The following is a 19,772-nucleotide window of genomic DNA, read 5'->3' as shown; positions in this document are numbered from 1 at the left end:
TTCCAAATAGTGTCAAACTGAAAAGACCAATTTTATCCCAAGGAAGCTTTTCCAAAGAAGACCAACACTTGGGAAGCTGGGACAGAAAGACTGTAAGTTCGAAGCCAGCCTGGATTACATAGTGCCTGTCTTGAATGAAAAAGAAAAAAAAAAAAAAAAGGTGGGGGAGTAGAAGAAAAAAAAGGGAGTGGGGAGGGAGAGCAAGCTGACTCCTCCAGCAGCCTTTCAAGAACATCAAGAACTGTGAACAACCATGTCCCAGCAGGCTTACTGCCAACAGCTTCCTTTGTACAAGCCACCATGAAAGCATGGTGTTGGAGGGGGGGGCGGGAAACAAGGGACATAGACAGGACAACACTGCTTTCTTCCCCCAGTCAGACAGAACTATGTGTGGGCCCAGACATGACTGGAAGAAACAGAATAAGGGCATGGTAGTCCATGCCTGTAGTCCCAGCACTTGGGAGGCAAGAGGCAAGCAGATCTCTGTGAGATTGAGACTAACCTGGTCTACATAGTGAGTTCCAGGCCAGCTGTGGATACAGGGAGACCCTAGCTCAAAAAGGTTTAAAAAGGAAAATAAACAGATCAAGGGCACAGATAATTTCACTATTTTGGGAATGGAGCATGATTAAATGTAGTTTACTTTCTTTGTAATTAAAAATAGTTGAGCCAGGCATAGTACTGCACATCTTTAATCTCATTTTGAGACAGGAAGATGGGAAGTTTAAGGCCAGCCTGGGTTACAAAGCCAAATCCTATCTAAAATAATTGAGTAAGGCTGGCTGGGGGTCTAGCTCAGTGGTAGAGTATGTGTTTAGCATGTATGAGGTCCTAGATTTAATCCTCAGCACCAGAAATACTTTATGAACAAAGGATTTAAAAAAAAAAAATGCTGGGCATGGTGGCACGCCTTTAATCCCAGCACTCAGGAGGCAAAAGCAAGAGGATCTCTGTGAGTTCAAGGCCAGCCTGGTCTACATAGTTTCAGGCCAGCTGGGGCTACAGGGAGACCCTGTCTCAAAAAAAAAAAAAAAAGAAGAATGGGGCTGGAGAGATGGTTAAGAGTGCTTACTGTTCTGGTGAAGGACCTAGGTTCAGTTCACAGCACCCACATGGTAGCTCATCTATAACCAGTTCCAGGGGATCCAATGCCTCTTGTGGCCTCTACAGGCATCAGGTATAAAATTTAAATTACTAAATCTTTAAAATATATAAATAAAAACATCCTATAAACACACAGGATATCGTGGTGCTGGGGCGGGGGGTGTCCATGGCACAGTTCAGATTGTAACAGTGTTTTGCAAAGTTCTGAACTGCTTCTACATATCAGACCACAAGAGGGACAAGCGATGAGAAGCAGGCAGCTAGAATGGTCCCATGGACAGGGCAACCCTCCCCCATTCCTTTTTTGGCTGATTCATCTTCAAGGGTTGATGCCAAAGGGCTTGATTGGTTCTTACTCTGACAACTGGGCAGAGATAGGGGCCAGCCCTGCCATCAGGGGGAGAGGGGTGTGAGGCTCTGACTCCTGCTGGTTTATTACAATAAGCTTGACCCTGGAAGCAGGGTCTCAGTAAATACTGGATAAACCTTCAACATGGACAGTCAGAAGGGGCCTTGAGTCTGCCCTTGACCCTCAACCAGAAGAGGGAGGGGCATGCATTGATTATCTGGAAATGCAAAGATAAGGTCAGAGCTTGCCTTGGGAGCAAACATGCTCTAAACAATACTTCAACGTTAAGCCAGAAATGGGGCTGCTAGATGTAGGGTGGGTACAGAGGAAGAAGGGGCTAAGGCTCACTCATGGGGTCCTAGTAGAGCTGATCTCTTAGTCTTAAGAGATGAAAACCAGAGAGATGGTTCAGCAGTTAAGAGTGCTTGCTCCTCTTTCAGAGAACCTAAGTTCAGTTCTCAGCACCCACATCAGGCAGCTTAGAACCACCTGTAACTCTAGCTCCACAGATCTGATGATTTCATCTGGCCTCTGAAAGCTCCTGCACACACAAGACAGACACAGACAAACATGTACACATCAATAATTTTTTAAATGATGAAAAGGTTTTAGAACAGGAGGAGGATACAGTTCAGTTTTGTTATTGTTTGTGACAGGTCCTCAAGCAGTCCAGTCTGGCCTTGAACTGATCCTCTGGCCTCTGGCTCCCAAGTGCTAGGATTACACATGTGGCTCTTGTGTCAGTGTCTTAACAGCAATGTCAGGATAGTCCTGAGCCCTGGTAGTAAGAGGAAGCAAGAAGAGGGTACTTGGATAGGAATTTCTTCTGAGATAAAATCTTCCATCTTGGAGAGAAACTGAGTAAACAACAGAATGTTGTTAGATTTGAAAAGTTAAACGGTATTCTAAAGAAAGGTAAATAACATAATGTTTTTTTGGGGGTAGTGTAAAACAGTGCATCCTGCAGGGAAGCCCCATAAGCTCAGGAAGTGAACTCAGTAGCTTCCAGGAAGTCCCTGAAATTCATTAGATCTACTAGGTCCCTCCCTCCCCAAGCACATATAAGCCCTAAGAAGTGCTGGGAGACACTCATATCAGCCACACTGCCCAAGAGGCTTAGACTGACTGAGCTGCCTAGAAAGGACACACTCCAAACTATTGAGCTGCCTGTAGGTGGTGCAGTGTGTTCCAGGTTTCCTGCTTTTCTGAGCTGTTACCCATGCTGGGGTGGGCTTTGGTAACACAGCTGTCTTTTGAGTCATTTCTGCTCCTTTAAGTAACCATTCACCTATACGCCTGTAAGTAACCCCAATAAAACTCACTGGTTCACCAAGGTGGATTTTGGTGGTAGCCTTACTTTGGTTTGTTGTTGGTCCACTATCTGAGGTGAGTAGATGCTCCTTCACATCTCCCCAGGAAGTTTCATGAAGCAGTGCTACTTTGGGGAATGCTGGGAATGCAGGACTAATCTTGAGAATGGCCTTGCAACACAACAGCAGCCCTGTGGCTGTTTTCTTCTTCGGTTTTGAGTACTCCAGGCCAACAAAGGGGCAACAGTCTACAGATGGATTAAAAAGCAACAGAGTTGTCTTAGGAACTACAAAGTTTCATAAAATCCCAACCTCAGTGGGGTTCAAGTATCCCAGGAAGGGTGCTCTAGGGGTTATCAACAGCACATACAAAAGCCCAGAAACAGAGGATCTGGAGTCATCAGATGAACTGCAAAAAAGCTGGTGCCAGAGCTCACTATGACTGTGCTGTAGTAGTTGCAGATCAAGCCCCAGCTGGCCCAGAAAACAAGACCTTCCCAAACTGGGCTAGACCTCCCCATCCTCAGCAATCACTTGAGATGCAGCAGGAAAGCCCCTGAGTTAGATGGAGGTCAGGGTAATGGCATAAACTTTAATCCCAGCACTCAGGAGGCAGAAGCAGGCTGATCTGTGAGGCTGGTCTACACAGCAAGTTCAGGCCAGCCAGGGCTATAAAGTAAGAACATTTTTCCAAGCAATTAAGGAACAGATTACAGGCCCAGCTTGTGGCCAAGCTGGGGAAGTGAACTAGGGAAGAAGTAGGCAGCAACTATTCCATGGAGGGGCAAGCAGGGTCCCAGAGGGGCTGCAAGCAAGACGGGGTGACACAGTACCTGGAAGGCTCACAGGGAGTAACTGGACAGGGCAGTGGGCATCTGTGCAGGGCCTGAAGAAAAATGTTCTGCTGGGCCTGATGGTTTAGGCCTGTAATCTGGGAGGCTGAGGCAGGATGATCATAAGTTCAAGGCCTGCCTGGGCTACATACAGACTGAGCTGAGGACCAGCCTGGGTAACTTAGTGACTGATACCCTGTCTCAAATAAAAAAAGTTAACAAAAGGTTTAGATACATAGTTCTGTGGTACGTGCAAGACCCCAAATCCCCAGTACTGCAAGCTGTAAGAAACAAAATACAAGGCACTAGGAAAGACATTAATATTAACATGTAAACTTCCACATAAAATATTGTCATTTTGAATGAGAAATATGAATTTTCTTTTTGACATTGGGTTTTACACATGACAGGGACCCAGGTGATTCTTGAGACATCTGATGATTCCTGACAGCTGCTCTTCTCCATTCTTCAAACATTTACTGAGCACATTCACATGACAAGCCCCTGAAAACCAACAGACAGAAAACAAGATCAGTGAGCAGGCAGTTACTGTGGCCAGTAGTCTCAAATGCAGCAGAGGATGTACCTGTCTGTGGAAAGAGCCTCTTCGTTGTGGCAGTGATTGGCTGGTGCAGGCTTTAGATCCACTTGAAGGGTGCAATAATCCTTAGTCTAGAGCCCTCTTCTCTTCAAGAGATAGCATGTTCTGGGAGAAAGGTGCTAGGGGGTTCCCACCCTGTACTATCTCATGGCACATATGTACAAAGATGGCTGTTCATCAGGTTCATTAATTTTATTTAGGACTCAACATCAACCAAACAACACTAAGTCACTTATTTTCACATTTACAAAACAGGATTTTGCTGCAAATCCATACATTTGCTCTGCAAGCATGAGCCTATGTTTATTACACTCATTCAGATGCCCCACAAGGTCAGTCTAGCAACCACACTTTTTTTCTTTTTTGTCTTTTTGAGACGGGGTCTCCCTGTAGCCCCAGCTGGCCTGGAACTCACTATGTAGACCAGGCTGGACTTGAACTCACAGAGATCTGCCTCCTTTTTTTTTTTAAAAAAAGACAGGGTCTTACTATGTAGCCCAGTATATCCTAAAACTCACTAATCTTCCTGCCACAGCCTCATGGTGCTGAGATTACAGATGCACCATGACTCCTAATTGGTGACTCCTTGTCATGGCCACAAGATCAAAGGTAAAATAATGCTTGAGACTTGTTCCCCTTTGGTCTTGTCTTTAGCCTATAAGTTTCTGACCACATGTCCTTCAACAGTCAAATGATGCAATGCAGAGCAGAGGCGCTCTGGTCTTTTCAGAGGAAAAAAGCTGGGCAGTAACTGTAGAGCAGACAGGTAACACCAGTGGATATGGTGGTCTGCAGTGAAAGGTTTTGTTTTGTGGTTTCTGCCATGTCACAGGTCAATGTGGCCACATGGCCATGTGTTACCACTGCCTGCTTCCTTAGTCCCAAACATAGTGTTGACAAATTCCATGTGGTTTAATAAAATGACTGAGCCTGCAAATAAGAGTAATTTTGTCTGTAGCAATGTATCACACAGCATTGCACCTAACATCAGCAGTACAATCAGACAGGGTTGCAATGAAGGAAATCACAAAGTTTTTTTGTTTTTGTTTTTAAGGCAGGGTTTCTTACAGCCCCAGCTGGCCTTGAACTTGGTATGCAGCTAAGGAAGACTTTAGGTTCCTGATCTTCCTGCTTCTACTTCCCAAATTCTAGTATCAAAGACAAACACCAGATCCAGCTACAAAAACTCTTTGTGCCAGATTATTTCTACACATCACATGCTTTCTGGCCTGACAGACTAGGGGAAGGAATGGTGGGTTCTGCTTGGCACTCTTTCTTGACATGACTTCACACATACCTGACTATAGGCTGAGGAAGAGAGCTACTGAGGACCTATGTTAGAGGGAGTTGTTAAATAGAATGACCACCTAAAAAGAGGCTTAAAAAATTAGTCTTTTGAGTGACATCTTTCTAGATTTAGTGAAAATGTGAGAGTAAATATCTGTAAAAACTACATGTATTTCTGTATACTAGAAAAGCAAGGCCAATCTGGATAGGGTCTGTGCTTTAGTGAGCTGCTTATACCAATGCTAATTACTTTGTTTTGATGTTAACTTTGGACAGGTGGGTGAGGGTCTGAGCAAAATGCCATCTCAACAACTTTAATGCAAATTTAAAATTAGTTCAAAATAGAAATGTAGGGCTATGGACACAGCTCAGTGGTAGAGCACTCACACAGTATGCATGAGGCCCTAGGTTCAACCCTCAGCACCTCAAAAAAGAAAATGATACAAAAACTAAATTATAAAATATAAGATACAGAAAATCCTATGGCTTCAGGAAAAGGGCACAAGACATTTGAAGATCTTCTGAAATCCAAAATGTTCTAAAAAACAAATTTCCCTGAAAAACTGGGAAAATAAAAGCAGTAAGGCTTATAAAAATAGGAAAAAATTTAGGGCCGGGTGTGGTGGTGCATGCCTTTAATCCCAGCACTTGGGAGGCAGAGGCAGGCGGATCTTTGGGAGTTCTAGGACAGCTGGGGCTACAAGGAGATCCTGTCTCAAAAAAGACAAATAAAAAAAAAAAAGGAAAAATTTTAGTTCAATGATTAAAACTAAAATACACACATCTACTTTTGTATCATAAATTATTTTTAAAATAAAGTGTTTTTTGCCAGGCATGGTGGCACATACCATAATCCTGGCATTTTGGAGGTGGGGCCAGGAAGATCAGGAGTTTAACGCCAGATTCAGCTACACAGTAAGTTCAAGACTAGCCTTAACTATATGACAACTATGTCTCGAACAAACCAAACAAACCCAAAGTTCAAACTGATTTTCTTCAGCCCCAGAGGCATATGGTTTACATTAACACATCTATTTAATGAACTGTCTTAAGTAGGTTCAATATTTGTTTTAAAAACAAATGTTAAAATGTGTCTAAAATATAACCTGTTATACAATGCCATCAAATTTTGACTTTTTTAACATTAAAAGCTAATAAATAATAAAACACATGAATAATAAAATAAATACTAAGTGGGAGCACATAATATCAGATAAGGACAGTGATAAGGCTCAGTATAGTGGTGGTGGCACACACCTTTAATCCCAGCTCTTGGGAGGCAGAGTCTGGCAGACCTTTGGAGGCCAATGTTGGTCTCCATACCAAGTTCCAGGCCAGCCAGGGCTATAGTGAAACCCTGTCTGGAAAAAAGATTAAAAAGATAAAGAATAAGAAATGATAATCACACATACTTTTTGGTAGAAAAGTCTGGAAAGGGGAAATATAAATTTAAAGAACTGAGTATTTTGTGGGCACAATGCAAAAACTTTGCTTATAATGCACTCATGACTAAGCAGCAATCAGTCTTCCTGGGCTGGACCCCCAGAAAGACCAGAGTGGGGACCTTTGAGTTGCTACACAGAACCAGCTGTACTTGAGTGCCAAGAAATCCACCATCTGCTCAGGAATCTTGCATAGCCCTACACACAATACTCAGTTTAACTTCATCTGCTTCTGAAAGATCTTCTAAGTCCCAGTGGCAATGCAAGGGTAAGCCTCATGATGGCATAGTCCAGAGAAGTCCTGGAGGCCTTCCAGCTGTAGACTAGACTTGGAGCCCTGCAGTTAACGCAACAGGACTGTGTTAAGCTAGGCCTAATGCCTATAATCCCAGCAGTCAGAATAAGGCAGGCTCATAATTTTGAGGCTAACCTGGGCTATGCAGTGATTTCCAGGCTAGCCTGGGATACATAGGTAGTTCTAGACCAGCCTAGGCTACATAGCAAGATCTTGTCACCAGGAGAAACAAAAAAACCAAGATGGTGTTTAATGAGCAACAAAGTTGGAGGTACAGACATGAGCTCTGGGCTATGAGCTCAGAGGAAATGGATGGCAAGGGCTGCTGAGTTTGTGGGGTGAGCAACAATAGCTCCTCTCAATACCACTCCCCTCCAGAGAGACTCACAATGACTCCTATCCTGGAAGACAGCATGGCAGGAGGACTAGTCCACTGCATGGGGGGGCAACTTGAGCTCCAGGCAGGTTTATCAGCCTGCCCAAAGTGGCATAGGGTTCCTGTCTTGCCTTCTGTGTCACTGTGGCCCTGCTGAGACGTGATGTGAATAGATGGGTAGGGGAGGATGAGCCTCCCACAGGAAGAACAAGCATCAGGTGCAAGGTGCAGATAGGCATTGGCATGGCACATGGTGACTCTGAGGCATACCAGACATAGTCATGCAGGGACAAGGCACCTGTTCCTACCATCCAGGCTTTTATGGCTCCAGCATGGCCACTTGGGTCACTGATTCTCCTCTCCTTCTGTGTACCTAAACCCTCAGGACCAGCTGAGGGAGGTCACAGGGTGGGAGGGGAGATAATGTCTTGGGAAGGTGGAGCTCCTTGCAGTCTTCAGGGGCAGCTCTTCTTTTGGCACCTACTGTGCACCAGGCCAGTGCAGGGATCAGGAAGCACAGGTATCCACATGGGAGGAGTAGCATACAGAATAACATGGCATGTGGCCAGCCATAGTGCCAACAGAGGGGTCAGAAGGAGGTCATACTGGTTCGTACTGGTGCTGTGTGGGCAGGAATGGGGTGGCACAGAGCCTGAGCAAAGGAAAGGAAGCTTGACTGAGACAAGTATGTCATGCTATGAGTCCAGGTGAGCCTGGACCCAGCCACTACAATGACGAGGAAGGGAAACAGGCAGTCACTGAGACTATAGGAAGTTGAAGGAAGCTACAGGGATAGAGAAGAGGGTGAGAAGCCCCAGTGATTCCATACATCTCCGAGCAGGACTCTGAAAATGGAATTGACTGGTCAAGGTGGTCAAAGAAAATTCCTCCAGAGGCCACCTTCTGGTGTGGAACTGCAATGAAGTCCAGCTTTCCAGCCCATAGCCCTGGAAAAAATAGGGGGCACTTCAGAACTCCACAAAAATCTTACTTTCCCATCTCCTACCCCGTAGCAGCAAATATAACCCAGGGGAACCTCAGAGTTGGTTAATTTTTGGAGAGGAAGTCCCCAGTAGAGGAGAGACCCAGTCAGAGGTCTGAGATGCAGGGTCCATCAGGAGGGGAGCAATACTTCAAAGCACCAGCAGGGGGCACCACAAACCCACATTTGGCAAGAAGATTCCTCTGCCTCTCCCACAAGGAGAGGTCCAGGGGCAGGAAGATGTAGCTCTGGCCAGTGTTGGGCACAAAACACCTCCAAAGAGAGCCAGGGCCCTGGGTAGGGGGAGAGGATGTCTTCTACTCACATTGGATAGGGCTGAGGACACAACTCCTTGAGCTCTAACCCAGAAGCAGGTGGGCTCAAGGGGCCTGGCCCAAGTCCATGGTAGAGGGGACAGCCAGTCCAAGCAGGGCCAGGTTTGGGGCTGTGACATCCATCCCCACTGAACTTCAAACCTTCCCAGCTCATTGGGGGGGGGGGGTGTCTCACTCCCTGTTCCCTGAAAAGGCAGCCTGGCCTCTGTCCCATCAGCCCATAGTGGTAGTTCAGTCACCGTCAACTCAGGCCCATCACTGGGTGTCAGGGTCTTGAAAGCCCCAGGCTTCCACGGCAGCGATGAGGAAGTTCTCAGAGCACAGGGGCTGGTTATTGAAAGTGTCACAGTGTCCAGTGCGGCCCCGGTTCAGGTCCCCGTCAATGTAGAGTGCCTGGCCACCTCCTCCCCCTGTGGGATGCATAGGTCAGCAGTCCTACTCCAACAGCAACCCCATTCCCCAGATACCCCATTGACACTGCTCTTGAAACATCTGTTAAACAGCAATCTCAGTAAAGAGATCTGTCCTTAGCCTATGAACATCTCTCTAAAACTATAAGCTGAACTGGGCCTGGCTGTCCAGGTTGATACCTGTTTTCCAGTCCTTTTCTTCCATCTTCCGTGTCTGGTCCACCCCCAAACAACTCAGGCTTTTTCCTCTACCATTACAAGGGCTTAAGTGAAACATCTACCACCAGTCAACAAAGGCTGGATACAGGGGCTTCAGCTACTCATAATCCCTCATGTCCTCCTCCCAGGACAGGAAGGACCCAGGCTGAAGTGGAGGGAGGGGGTGCCCACCTATAATGAGGCAGTCGTTGCCCCCAGCCATGAACATGGACTCAGTCTTGGAGGGCAGGTTGAAGTGCCGAGCAGCCAGGAAGGGTGAGAGCCGGTCAGCAGGGTCTGAAGAGATGGAGTGGCTGAGGAGGGAGGGAGTGGCTGCAGTCTCCAAGGACATGAAGGATGTTGGTTTAGTCAGCTCTGGGTGCTTGATGACCACCCACTCATAACGCTGTACCTCTGGCTGCAGCTGGGAGTGAAGAGGGGGTTCAAAGAGTTTCTGGCATGTGGCATTTCACTGGCCCTTCCTGCTCCACCAAAGCCATGGCCTATCTCCATTCCATGAATCTGCTGTGAGCAAGGCCCTATGTGAGGGACTGGATAGATGATATCACATTAGCAGATGAGGCCCTGTTGGTTCTTGGGGGCATTCATGGTCTAACCATAAGTAAATGAGATGACCCTTTTAGGATAACTGCTACAATGAAAATTAAATGAGGCCATGTGTGCTGGGGTGCCCAGGTAACACCTGCTGACTCCTGAGCTCCCTGAACCCAGGTGCCCAGATAATACCTGCTGACTCCTGAGCCTCTGTAACCATATGAGGTCAGACAAGACCCTGGTCCAGTATGGGTGCTGGACCTATACTGGGGACCCCACTCTCAGCCCCACTCACCCTAAACACAAAGCATTCTCCAGTTCCAAAGAAGCCCATATTGCCTCCAAATTTATTTCTCTCACTCCAGTCTGTTGACAGGTAAGCTCCACATACCTGGGGAGAAAGACCAGGGTAAGGCTGTGCCTTCCTGTCCCCAGGAATATGCCCTTATTCAGATCTGCTGAGGAACCAAGTCACAGCTTAGGGGGTGCTGTGCATTGCATTCTCCCACCATTGAGGGCATAAAGGATGTGAGAGGGCTGAGTTTAGGCAGGTGTACCCTCTGGTCATTTTTGTCTTCCCCTGAGGCACTCAGGCATGAGAACAAGTTCCACACAGGGACCATATCCACACTCAGACCTTGGCACCCACCCAGTGAGCTAGGGCTCATCAGAGTCCAGGCACCTGGGCTCCTCTGGTCCCTCCTCACTCCTCACCTCCTTCTGTGTGGTCTTGATGAGCAGGAGGGTGGGCTCATGTCCTTCACACTGGAAATAGTACCTGGGGGCAGAGACCATGTGCTACCCTGAATGCCCTACTCAATACCTCCTGCTAGTGCTGTCAACCCCCAGGCCCAGGGTCTGGAGGAGAGATGCCTGAGAGCTGTGTTCTCCCACCATCTCTGTCCATAGAGACTAAGGACATGGCAATGTCATCACCAAGTTCTCTGTCTGGGCCTTTTCAGTCAGGCCGGCTGTCCTCGTATGACGAGGGAGAAGGTTCACAGTAGATGGCTCCTCAGGCAGAACTGAGTGCCAGGAGCTATAGGGAAGCAAGAACCAGAGAAACAGGTCCTTGCCAGAGGGAAGCTCAGTGTGTCCTTCACAGCCTAGACGTGGGGAAGCCTGCGGTTGCCACTGTGGTACTCATGCAACTCTTGGGGCTGGGAGGATTGAGTCCAACTATGACAAAATGCTTGTATGGTTGCAGGCAAGGGCCTTGAGTGGTGGCCCAAAGTCTGTGAACTGTTCTCTCAAAGTTGTGCTGAACACCTGCTGGGCCTGGCCACGCTGTTTTAGGGGGCAGTGTGCCCTGCTAGAATACCAGGATCTGACACAGGCAGAGCCCCACTAAGGGAAACTGGTCCAGACTTGTGACTGACATGGTGAGTGACAGAAGCAAAGAGGCCAGGTCCAGAGAGCCATGTGACTTCTCCCCAACAATTCAGGTGGGAACTTTGACTCTCATGTCTTCACAATGCCTACATGGGACTCTGCACTATGATGTATCCAGAAATGACTTTCAAAGTCTGGGTGGGATGGGAAAGAAGTCAGGAAAGAGGCTCCCAATTCTCAGGCTCTATGGAATTAGGCGGGGCCTCACCAGGAGCCCAGATTCAAAGGCTCATTTCTGGCTGTGATTTCCTGGAGGTGGTGTACCTCTCAGAGTCCTGGAGCCTCACCTGGTCAGGCTGTATCCATGCTGTAGTGAGGAGAAGAGCAAGAGGGGCTGGCAGAGGGCAAACCGCTCAGGGATCCAGGACCAGATGTCTCTCATCTCCTTCACACTGACAATCTCTGAGTGGAAGTTCTCTGCATGGACTGCCAAGTGTACAAACTGCCTGGGGAGAGGAGGGAGGGGTCAGAGGTTGACAAAGACCACAGCCTGGTCCCCACCTGAACCTTGAGGCCCCAGAGCTTCAATTTGATACTTAGCCTTGAAAGAACATCTCACCTACTCAGCCAAGTTTGCAACCTGGTTCTAGGTATGAGTTGGGGAATTCGGTGGAGCTATTCCCAGGAGCCCCACCTCCCACCTGCTAAAAGGGAGAGTACCCATCCTGAAGGTATGGAGGAAAAAAACTTTTCTCTAAGAAATCAGGACAAAGGAAATAAGCCTCTGGCAAGACAAGGCTTCACTGCCAGCCAAGCACCAGCACATTGCACAACAGAGGTAGAAAGATGGACAGACAGATAGATAGTGACTGAGTCAATAAGGCTGAAGCAGCAAGCAGAAGCCAGCCCACAAGAGCCAGCCAGGCCTTGAAAAACAGCAAGCAGCCAGGCAGGGCTGGTCAGAAGAAATGCAGAGAAGTCAAGCACTGAGGTGTGTTCAGACCTACCTTTTAGAAAGTGAGACACTGAGAAACAGGAGGAAGCAATGGACACGGAGAAGAAAAATAAAACAGACAAGGTGAGGTTAGTGGTGGGTACTGATCCCCAGATATGCCTTCCTGTGGACCCAAGAGAAAGAGAACTCCATGCCAGCAGCCACACCTACAGCAGCCTACAGGATCAGGTGTCAAACATCATGACTCTTCCCAACCCTGCTCCCTAGGAACAAGGAGGCCACAACAGGCAGCCAGGAGAATGCTAGCCAGGAAGCCTGGAGCTAGAGAGAAAGAGCAGGGGCTGGGACTCCCTAGAGGGCCAGCCTACCTGCTGCATTTTCTGACCCCCTGGCAGTATCCTGTCTCCCTCTTAGCTATAGGAGAACAGGCCCTAACCTGTCTTGCTATAGTCATAACCATAAAGGCCCTTCCTGGCTGCTTCTTATTTTTCTCTCTATGTGGACGGGTATGTTAGAAACAGGCTAGAAACAGACCAAGGGCTGGCAGGACAAGCTCATGCTCAGACCTCAAGGATGCATTCCACTAAAGCCCCCCACTCCACACACACAATACACGCATAGCCACACACACACAGGCACAGACACACATAAACACACATGCGCACACACACGCATGCATGCACACACACATGCATACACGCACACGATCCTGGGGCCCGCCTACCTCTTCTGCTTGACAGTGATGCCCTTCTGCTTCAGTGCTTTCTCATTGGCCATTTGCAAGAGTTGGATCTCCTTGCGGGAGAACAGGCGGATGGCAAAGGCTTTCTCTAGCAGTTTCTCAGGAGACACTGTCTTGGCAATGTCCTTAACAAACATGCGGATGTCCTGTTTCACATTGTCTGACTCGAGGGGCTGCCCTGCTCTCACCTTGTGGAAGAACTTGAGGATGGCCAAGGCCACGCGGTACAACACCTTGTAGCCTTCCACAAGGAAGACATCGAAGACGCGGGCAAAGTAGTTGAGGGGCAGTTCTCCAAACAGCCAGCGCTGCCAGTCAGAGTAGACCTGTAGGACGTCCTCTGACACAGCCACCATCAGCTTGTGGGCCGCCTGGCAGTACTTGTTCACTAGGTCCCCAAATGTCATGCAGGAGGACTCAAAGGCCAGGAAGCTCTGGTCAATGAGCTTCTTGCTGGGGTCATTGCAGGCCAGGATGCGGCAGGCTTTCTCAAAGCACTCAGCCTCATCGATGCTGTAGTGCAACAGCAGGGCTACCACAGCTGGCAGGGCAGGGCAGAAGGAGATGTCGGGAAACTGGTTGGCGATACAAAGGAGAATCTTGCGCACAGCCCCCTCACCCCGTGCATTCAAGCAGTAGGTGGGCACCTGAGTGTTGTCCACAAACTCAGGCAGGGGCAGGCTGCTGCTGCTGTGCTTGCCCACAATCTTTCCCACGATATCACTGTACACGCTGGCATCAGGTGTAACTGTGCGGCAGGGGATGTCCCGGATCAGGCGCTGGTACACTTTCCCCCGCAGGGCGTGGCTCTGCGCCCAGTAGCCCTGGCGTGCTAGCTGCTTCAGTTCCTGAAGCTCAGTGAAGTTCAGTTCCTTTGGCCCTAGGTCCTGGATGGATGTGTCCATCTTGTCCCTGTCCACAAAGCAGTTGTACCCTGGGGAGTCCATGGTACCCAGTGTGTGAGGAGGGCCCCGGGCTGCCAAGAGGGGAACAAAGGGCAGCTAAATCTTCCAGTCCTGTCTCTGGCAATTTTCTGCTGGCCAGCCTACCATCCTGTAGGATTGAAAACAATTTTAGCACATCCATTTAATGGTTGACATTTTGTTTATTTAATCTATTATTTAATTAGTTAGTTTAATTTTTTTTTGCTTTATTTTTATGTATATGCATGTATTGAGGGCATGTATGTAAGTGCACCCATGTCATGCAATACCCTTGGAGGTCAGAAGAGGGTGTCTGATCCCCTGGAACTGGAGTTACAGATAGTTGTTAGTCACCATGTGAGTGCTGGGATTCGAACCTGGGTCTTCTGTAAGAACAGCCAATTCACCCGCCTCTGCCTCCCAAGTGTTGGGAGTAAAGGCATGTACCACCATGCTTGACAGAAGGTTCACTTTTTTAAAAAATCTTTTTGGGACAGGTCTCTCTGTAGCCCCAGCTGTCCTGGAACTCACTATGTAGACCAGGTTGGCCTTGAACACACAGAGATCCATCTGCCTCTGCCTCCCAAGTGCTGGGATTAAAGGCATGCACCACGCTAGAAGGTTCACATTTTAAAGGACTTGGATTTTGCTTTATCTTGCTAGAAAGTACTAGAAAGGCTTCCATTTAAAGTAATCAGTTGTTCTAAGAAGTCATTACTAACTTTGGAGAATAACTTCTTTATACAGAAACTCATATATTACCAGAACAGGCCACATGGGGTTCCAAGTAATGAAAAGTTAGGAACAGGATTCCCAGAAATGCTTCAAAAAAGACTGAGCTTTGGGTTGGAGAATGGCTCAGCAGTTAAGAATGCTTACTACTCTTCCAGAGGACCTCAGTTCAAATCCCAGTGACCACATTGGGAAGCTCAAAAAGGCCTGTAATTCCAGCTCCAGAGGATCTTACAACCTCTTCTGGCCTCCACAGGCATCATCACACATGTGGCATACATTCACACATACACAAAAATATATATATGAATAAAAACTGAAAACAAGGGGCTGGAGAGATGGCCCAGTAGGTTAAGAGCACTTTCGCTGGGCCTGGTGGTGCATGCCTTTAATCCCAGCACTTGGGAGGCAGAGGCAGGCAGATCTCTGTGAGTTCAAGGCCAACCTGGTCTACACAGCAAGTTCCAGGTCAGTTGGGGCTAACAAGGAGACCCTGCCTTGGAAAAAAATTTAAAAAAAAAAAAGAGCATTTGCTACTCCTTTTGGGGCGGGGGTCTTTTTGAGACGGGATCTCCCTATAGCCCCGGATGGCCTGGCACTTGCTATGTAAAGGAGGTTGACCTTGATCTCACAGAGATCCACCTGCCTCTGCCTCCTGAGTGCTGTGACTAAAGATGTGTGCCACCACACCTGGCTAACTCTTGCAGAGGAGCAGAGTTCAATTTCTAGCACCCAAGTTTAATGGCTCACAACTACCTGTAACTCCAACTCTGCAGGTACCTGCATTCATGTCCATATACCCACCCACATACAAACATAATAAGAAATAAAATCTAAATAATTAATTTAAAAAGGTTTTATTTTTTTAAATGTGTATGCGTGTTTTTCCTGTGTGTTTATAAGTGTACCATATGCATGCCGTGCTCTTAAAGGCCAGAAGAGGGTGTCAGATCCCCTGCAACTGAAGTTACAGACAGTTGTGAGCTACCATGTAAGTCCTAAGAACCAAATCTGAGACCTCTGAAAGAGCAGCCAGTGTTCTTAAACCCTGAACCATTTCTCCAGTCATAAAAATAAATCTTAAAAAAAAAAGGCAGGCATGGTGGCACATGCCTTTAATCCCAGCACTTGGGAGGCAGAGGCAGGGGAAGCTCTGTGAGTTCCAGGCCAGCCTGGTCTACAGAGTGAGTTCCAGGCCAGCTGGGGCTACAGGGAAACCCTGTCTCAAAAAGACCAAAAAAAAAAAGGCCAAGCTTGGTGGCACAAGCCTTTAATCCCAGCCCTTGGGAGGCAAAGGCATGGGGAGCTCTGTGAGTTCGAGGCCAGCCTGGTCTACATAGTGAGTTGCAGGTCCAGGTCAGCTGAGGTTTCAGGGAGACCCTATCTCAAAAAAAAAAAAAAAAGAAAGAAAAGAAAAAGAAAAAGCCTGATCCTCTACATCTCTGGAAGAGATTTTAAAGGCAGGACTTGAGATTCCTGAAGGTAGGGGCTGGAGAGATGGCTCAGTGGTTAAGAGCACTGGCTGCTCTTGGAGAAGACTGGGGTTTGAATCCTAGTACTCACATGGCAGGTAACAACTGTAACTCCAGTTCCAGGGAATCTGACACCCTCTTGTGGCTTCGTCGAGCACTGCACAACACGGGTACACTTACATACATGTGGGCATAACACTGATACATATTGAGTAAATAAATTAAGTTTAAAAATAATTCTTGAAGTGGTCAACTTGAAAAGTAAATTCCCAGCAGGTAATTCCAGGAGGAATCATTGGTAGAGGTGAGAACAAGGCCTGGGATTATAATTCAGCAGTAAATTCTGAGTGACAAGTAGAAGGTTTCAGTTTCAAAAGTAGACATTTCTGCCTCCACATGAGCCTCTAGAGCCAGAAGTCTCAGGGGAGTTGATGCTGTCTCACCCGAGTGGCAGCTGTTCTGATTTAGGAACATATAAAAGAAGTGGGTGAGACAAGCTCCTGGTGGTATCCATGTCTGAAATCCCAGCACTTCAGAGATAAAGGCAAAAGTAAGTTCATAAGTTCAAGGTTCACCTAGACTACATAGCAAGTTCAAGGTCAGGGAGATCCTATCTAAAGGGCAAACAAGCAGGGGCTGGAGAGATGATCTGCTCAGTAGTTAAGAGCATGTACTGTTCTTGTAGAGGACCATTGGTTTCTTGCACCCATATTGAGAGGCTCACAACCTCTGTAACTCCAGTTCCAGGGAATTTGATACTCTGGCTTCCACAGGCACCTGCACTCATGTGCACATAACCACAGACATACAAATAATTAAAAATAAAAATAAATCTTAAAAAAAAGAAAGAAGGGCTGGGGATGAAGCTCAATGGTAGAACACTTGTCTAGTTGTCTAGTATGCACAAGGCCTTGGGCTTGGCCCCAAGAGAAAGGAAGAGAAAAGGGGGAAATCTACTAACAGATGACGGAAGGGCAGCTGGAACAACCCACTGTTTTGGGTTCGACAGCTTCCACCAAAGGCTCCTGTGCCGTGTACACAAACCCAAAAGTCACACTGGGCTGACATTTTTGCCTGGGATGGTACAAATGTCCAGAGATGTCCCAGGGGTCTGCTTTAGTGGGTTTTGGTAAATGTCAACACCACTCTGGTCTTTCTTGTACCTAGAAAATACATCTGAAAACAGAAAAAAAAATGCTTCTGAGTGAAAAGAATTATAATGTAAATCATAGCATGTAAGATTGTCTAGAGAAAAACACCTTGATGCTATGATTCTTCTGTGTGGTAAAATATACATAAACACCATTTTAACCATTTAAAAAAATATTTGTGAATGCATGGGTATTCTACAGCACATGTTAAGAGTTCAGAGGACAACCTGGGGTGTCAGTCTTCATTTTCCACCCTGTTTAAGATAGGGTCTCGGGTTGCTTCACTGCTACGTACCTCAGGCTGGCTGGCTTGTGAGCTTCTGGGGATCCTCCTGCCTCTGCTCCCCATCTTACTGTAGTACTGCTGGGATTACAGGTGTCTGCTATTGTATCCGGCTTTACGTGGGTTCTGGTGTCTGAACTCAGGTCCTCATGCTTGCATAGCAAGCACTTTATCCAATGAACCATCTCCCCAGCCCCCCACTCCCATTTTTTTTTTTTTTTTGGTGTTTTTGAGACAGGGTCTCCCTGTAGTCCCAGCTGGCCTGGAACTCACTATGTAGACTAGGCTGGCCTCCAGCTCACAAAGATCTGCCTGCTCTGCCTCCCAAGTGCTGGGATTAAAGGTGTGTGCCACCACACCCAGCTCCTAGCCCCCTTTCTAATCACTTTAAGTGTACATTTCATATTGCTGTGCAGCCATTGTCACTGTCTGCCTCCAGAATGGTTCCACCCAAGCTGAAACTCTCCCCATTTTTTCCTGGCCCTAGAGGCAGCCTGCTTCCTTGGAGTTATGGGGGAGGCAAAGTCTTACTATGTAGTACAAGCTGGTTTTGAAGTCGTGAGCCTCCTATGTTAGCCTCTGGAGCTATGGAATTACAGATGTGCACCACCATACCCAGCCCAGAATTTCCTTCCTTTTAAAGGCTCGATATTTTATCTACTAGAACACATCTTATTTATTCTTTCATCTGTAGAGGGACACTGGCATTGTCTCTACCTCTGGGGCTATTGTGAATGGACATGACTATGGTGACATGAACTTGGGTGTACAAATAGTGAGTTCTTGTTTTTGGCCATGCAGGTTTATAGCCATTGGTAAGTCTTTACGGGTACTTCATCACAGAAAATATTAATTAGAACAAGGTTTTCTGGGGCTGGGAGCATAACTAAGTGGACAGCACTTGCCTGGCATAAATGAGACCTTGGGTTTATTATCTAGAACTACAAACCAAAACCAAGGTTTTCTGAGGAAAGCCCTATTATATTGATTTTAATGTGCTATACTAGAAAAGCCTTGTTCAGGCAGAACCAGGTCTGCTAACTGGCAAGTACCTCCTTCCTTAGAAAAAAGGAAATCCCTTAAGGCTCTGAAAGCAGTCAACAGGTCCACCTGCCTGCCTCCCCTCAGTCATGCCCAGGAAACACTGCACAACCCCCCACATCTGAGTCAACTTTAGAGTTTGGCTCTGGGTTCAAAAACCTGTAGAGCTAGAGCTACTGCAGGCCCGTTCTGTCTAGGTAACAAGGACTTACTCCCACTCAGAGCAATAAAAATGTTCATAAACAACAGGAGCTGAGAAGAACAGTGCCAACCTTTCCTCAGCCCCAGCCTCAGGTTGAACATTAAACTGAAAAACTCCAAAAGTGATGGCTGTACTGTACAGAGTTCCTTCAGGGAGAAACAGATGCAGAGTGCTAACTTGCTGTGGCAAGAGGTCCAGAAAATATGCTGGGACCAGATGGACACAGGCAAGGAGACCCAATGATCCCTCTTCCCCACACCACACTTGAAGGAGACTGTGATGTTTCTGGGGCTAGGCACACTCCACGCATCTGTAAAAACAGGACCAGGGTGATTTTATCACATAAGTTGTAAAGGAATGCATAGCCACAGAAAGTCAGATAACACCAAATTATAAAGCAAAACTTGAGACTACTATTTAAATCACTGCTGTAGTCCCAGCTCCCTTCAACTAAAAGATAACTACCACTATCACTTTAGTACTTTAGTGTATGGCCTTTGACACCTTTTCTTACATTTTATACACATAAAATTATAACTGTGTTAGATTTTTTTATAAACTGGCCATTGGGATGGGGAATACATCAGGCCAGGAAATACATCAAAAACATAAAATGAGCCAGGCTTATACACCCACACTTTGGAGAATTAAGATCTATCTATGTATCTATCATATCTCTCTCTCTCTCTCTCTCTCTCTCTCTCTCTCTCTCTCTCATCTATCTTTGAAATAGAGCAGTGCAAGCTGGCCTTGACTCTCTAAGTAGCCAAGGATGACCTTGAACTTTTGATCCTCTTGCTTCCACCTCCCAAGTGCTGGGATTATGGGAATGTGCCACCACACTATTTTCAGTGCTAGGGAT

At 47.0% G+C, this 19,772-nt stretch overlaps 1 protein-coding gene across 2 annotated transcripts; it reads right to left on the bottom strand.

Annotated features, from left to right (window-relative positions):
- Positions 1-7,446: 7,446 nt before the first annotated feature.
- Tbc1d24 (TBC1 domain family member 24) lies at positions 7,447-14,159 on the bottom strand. 2 transcript variants are annotated; one of them, XM_029569794.1, is made up of 8 exons: positions 13,089-14,159; positions 12,417-12,434; positions 11,757-11,915; positions 10,792-10,855; positions 10,373-10,468; positions 9,715-9,946; positions 9,154-9,324; positions 7,447-8,544 (listed from the first exon to the last, which is right to left on the bottom strand). In XM_029569794.1, the coding sequence occupies exons 1-7, from the start codon at positions 14,051-14,053 to the stop codon at positions 9,170-9,172; spliced, it is 1,689 nt and encodes a 562-aa protein (XP_029425654.1). In that variant the 5' UTR covers positions 14,054-14,159; the 3' UTR covers positions 7,447-8,544; positions 9,154-9,169. The 2 variants fall into 2 exon arrangements, with proteins under 2 accessions (XP_029425654.1, XP_017656813.1); XM_017801324.2 differs by lacking the exon at positions 12,417-12,434.
- Between the last annotated feature and the right edge of the window lie 5,613 nt (positions 14,160-19,772).

This window comes from Nannospalax galili, unplaced genomic scaffold, assembly GCF_000622305.1.
Source record: "Nannospalax galili isolate Female #2095 unplaced genomic scaffold, S.galili_v1.0 scaffold471, whole genome shotgun sequence".
Lineage (NCBI taxonomy): Eukaryota > Metazoa > Chordata > Mammalia > Rodentia > Spalacidae > Nannospalax > Nannospalax galili.
Note: the sequence above shows the minus strand (reverse complement) of the source record. Positions and strands in the feature narration are given on the sequence as shown.

Coding starts and splice junctions, on each gene's coding strand:
- Tbc1d24 (XM_029569794.1), bottom strand. CDS start 14,053: ATGGACTCCCCAGGGTACAACTGCTTTGTGGACAGGGACAAGATGGAC. Junction 10,469..10,791: donor TCAAGACCACACAGAAGGAG/GTGAGGAGTGAG, acceptor CTTTCTCCCCAG/GTATGTGGAGCTTACCTGTC. Junction 9,325..9,714: donor CAACGACTGCCTCATTATAG/GTGGGCACCCCC, acceptor TGCATCCCACAG/GGGGAGGAGGTGGCCAGGCA.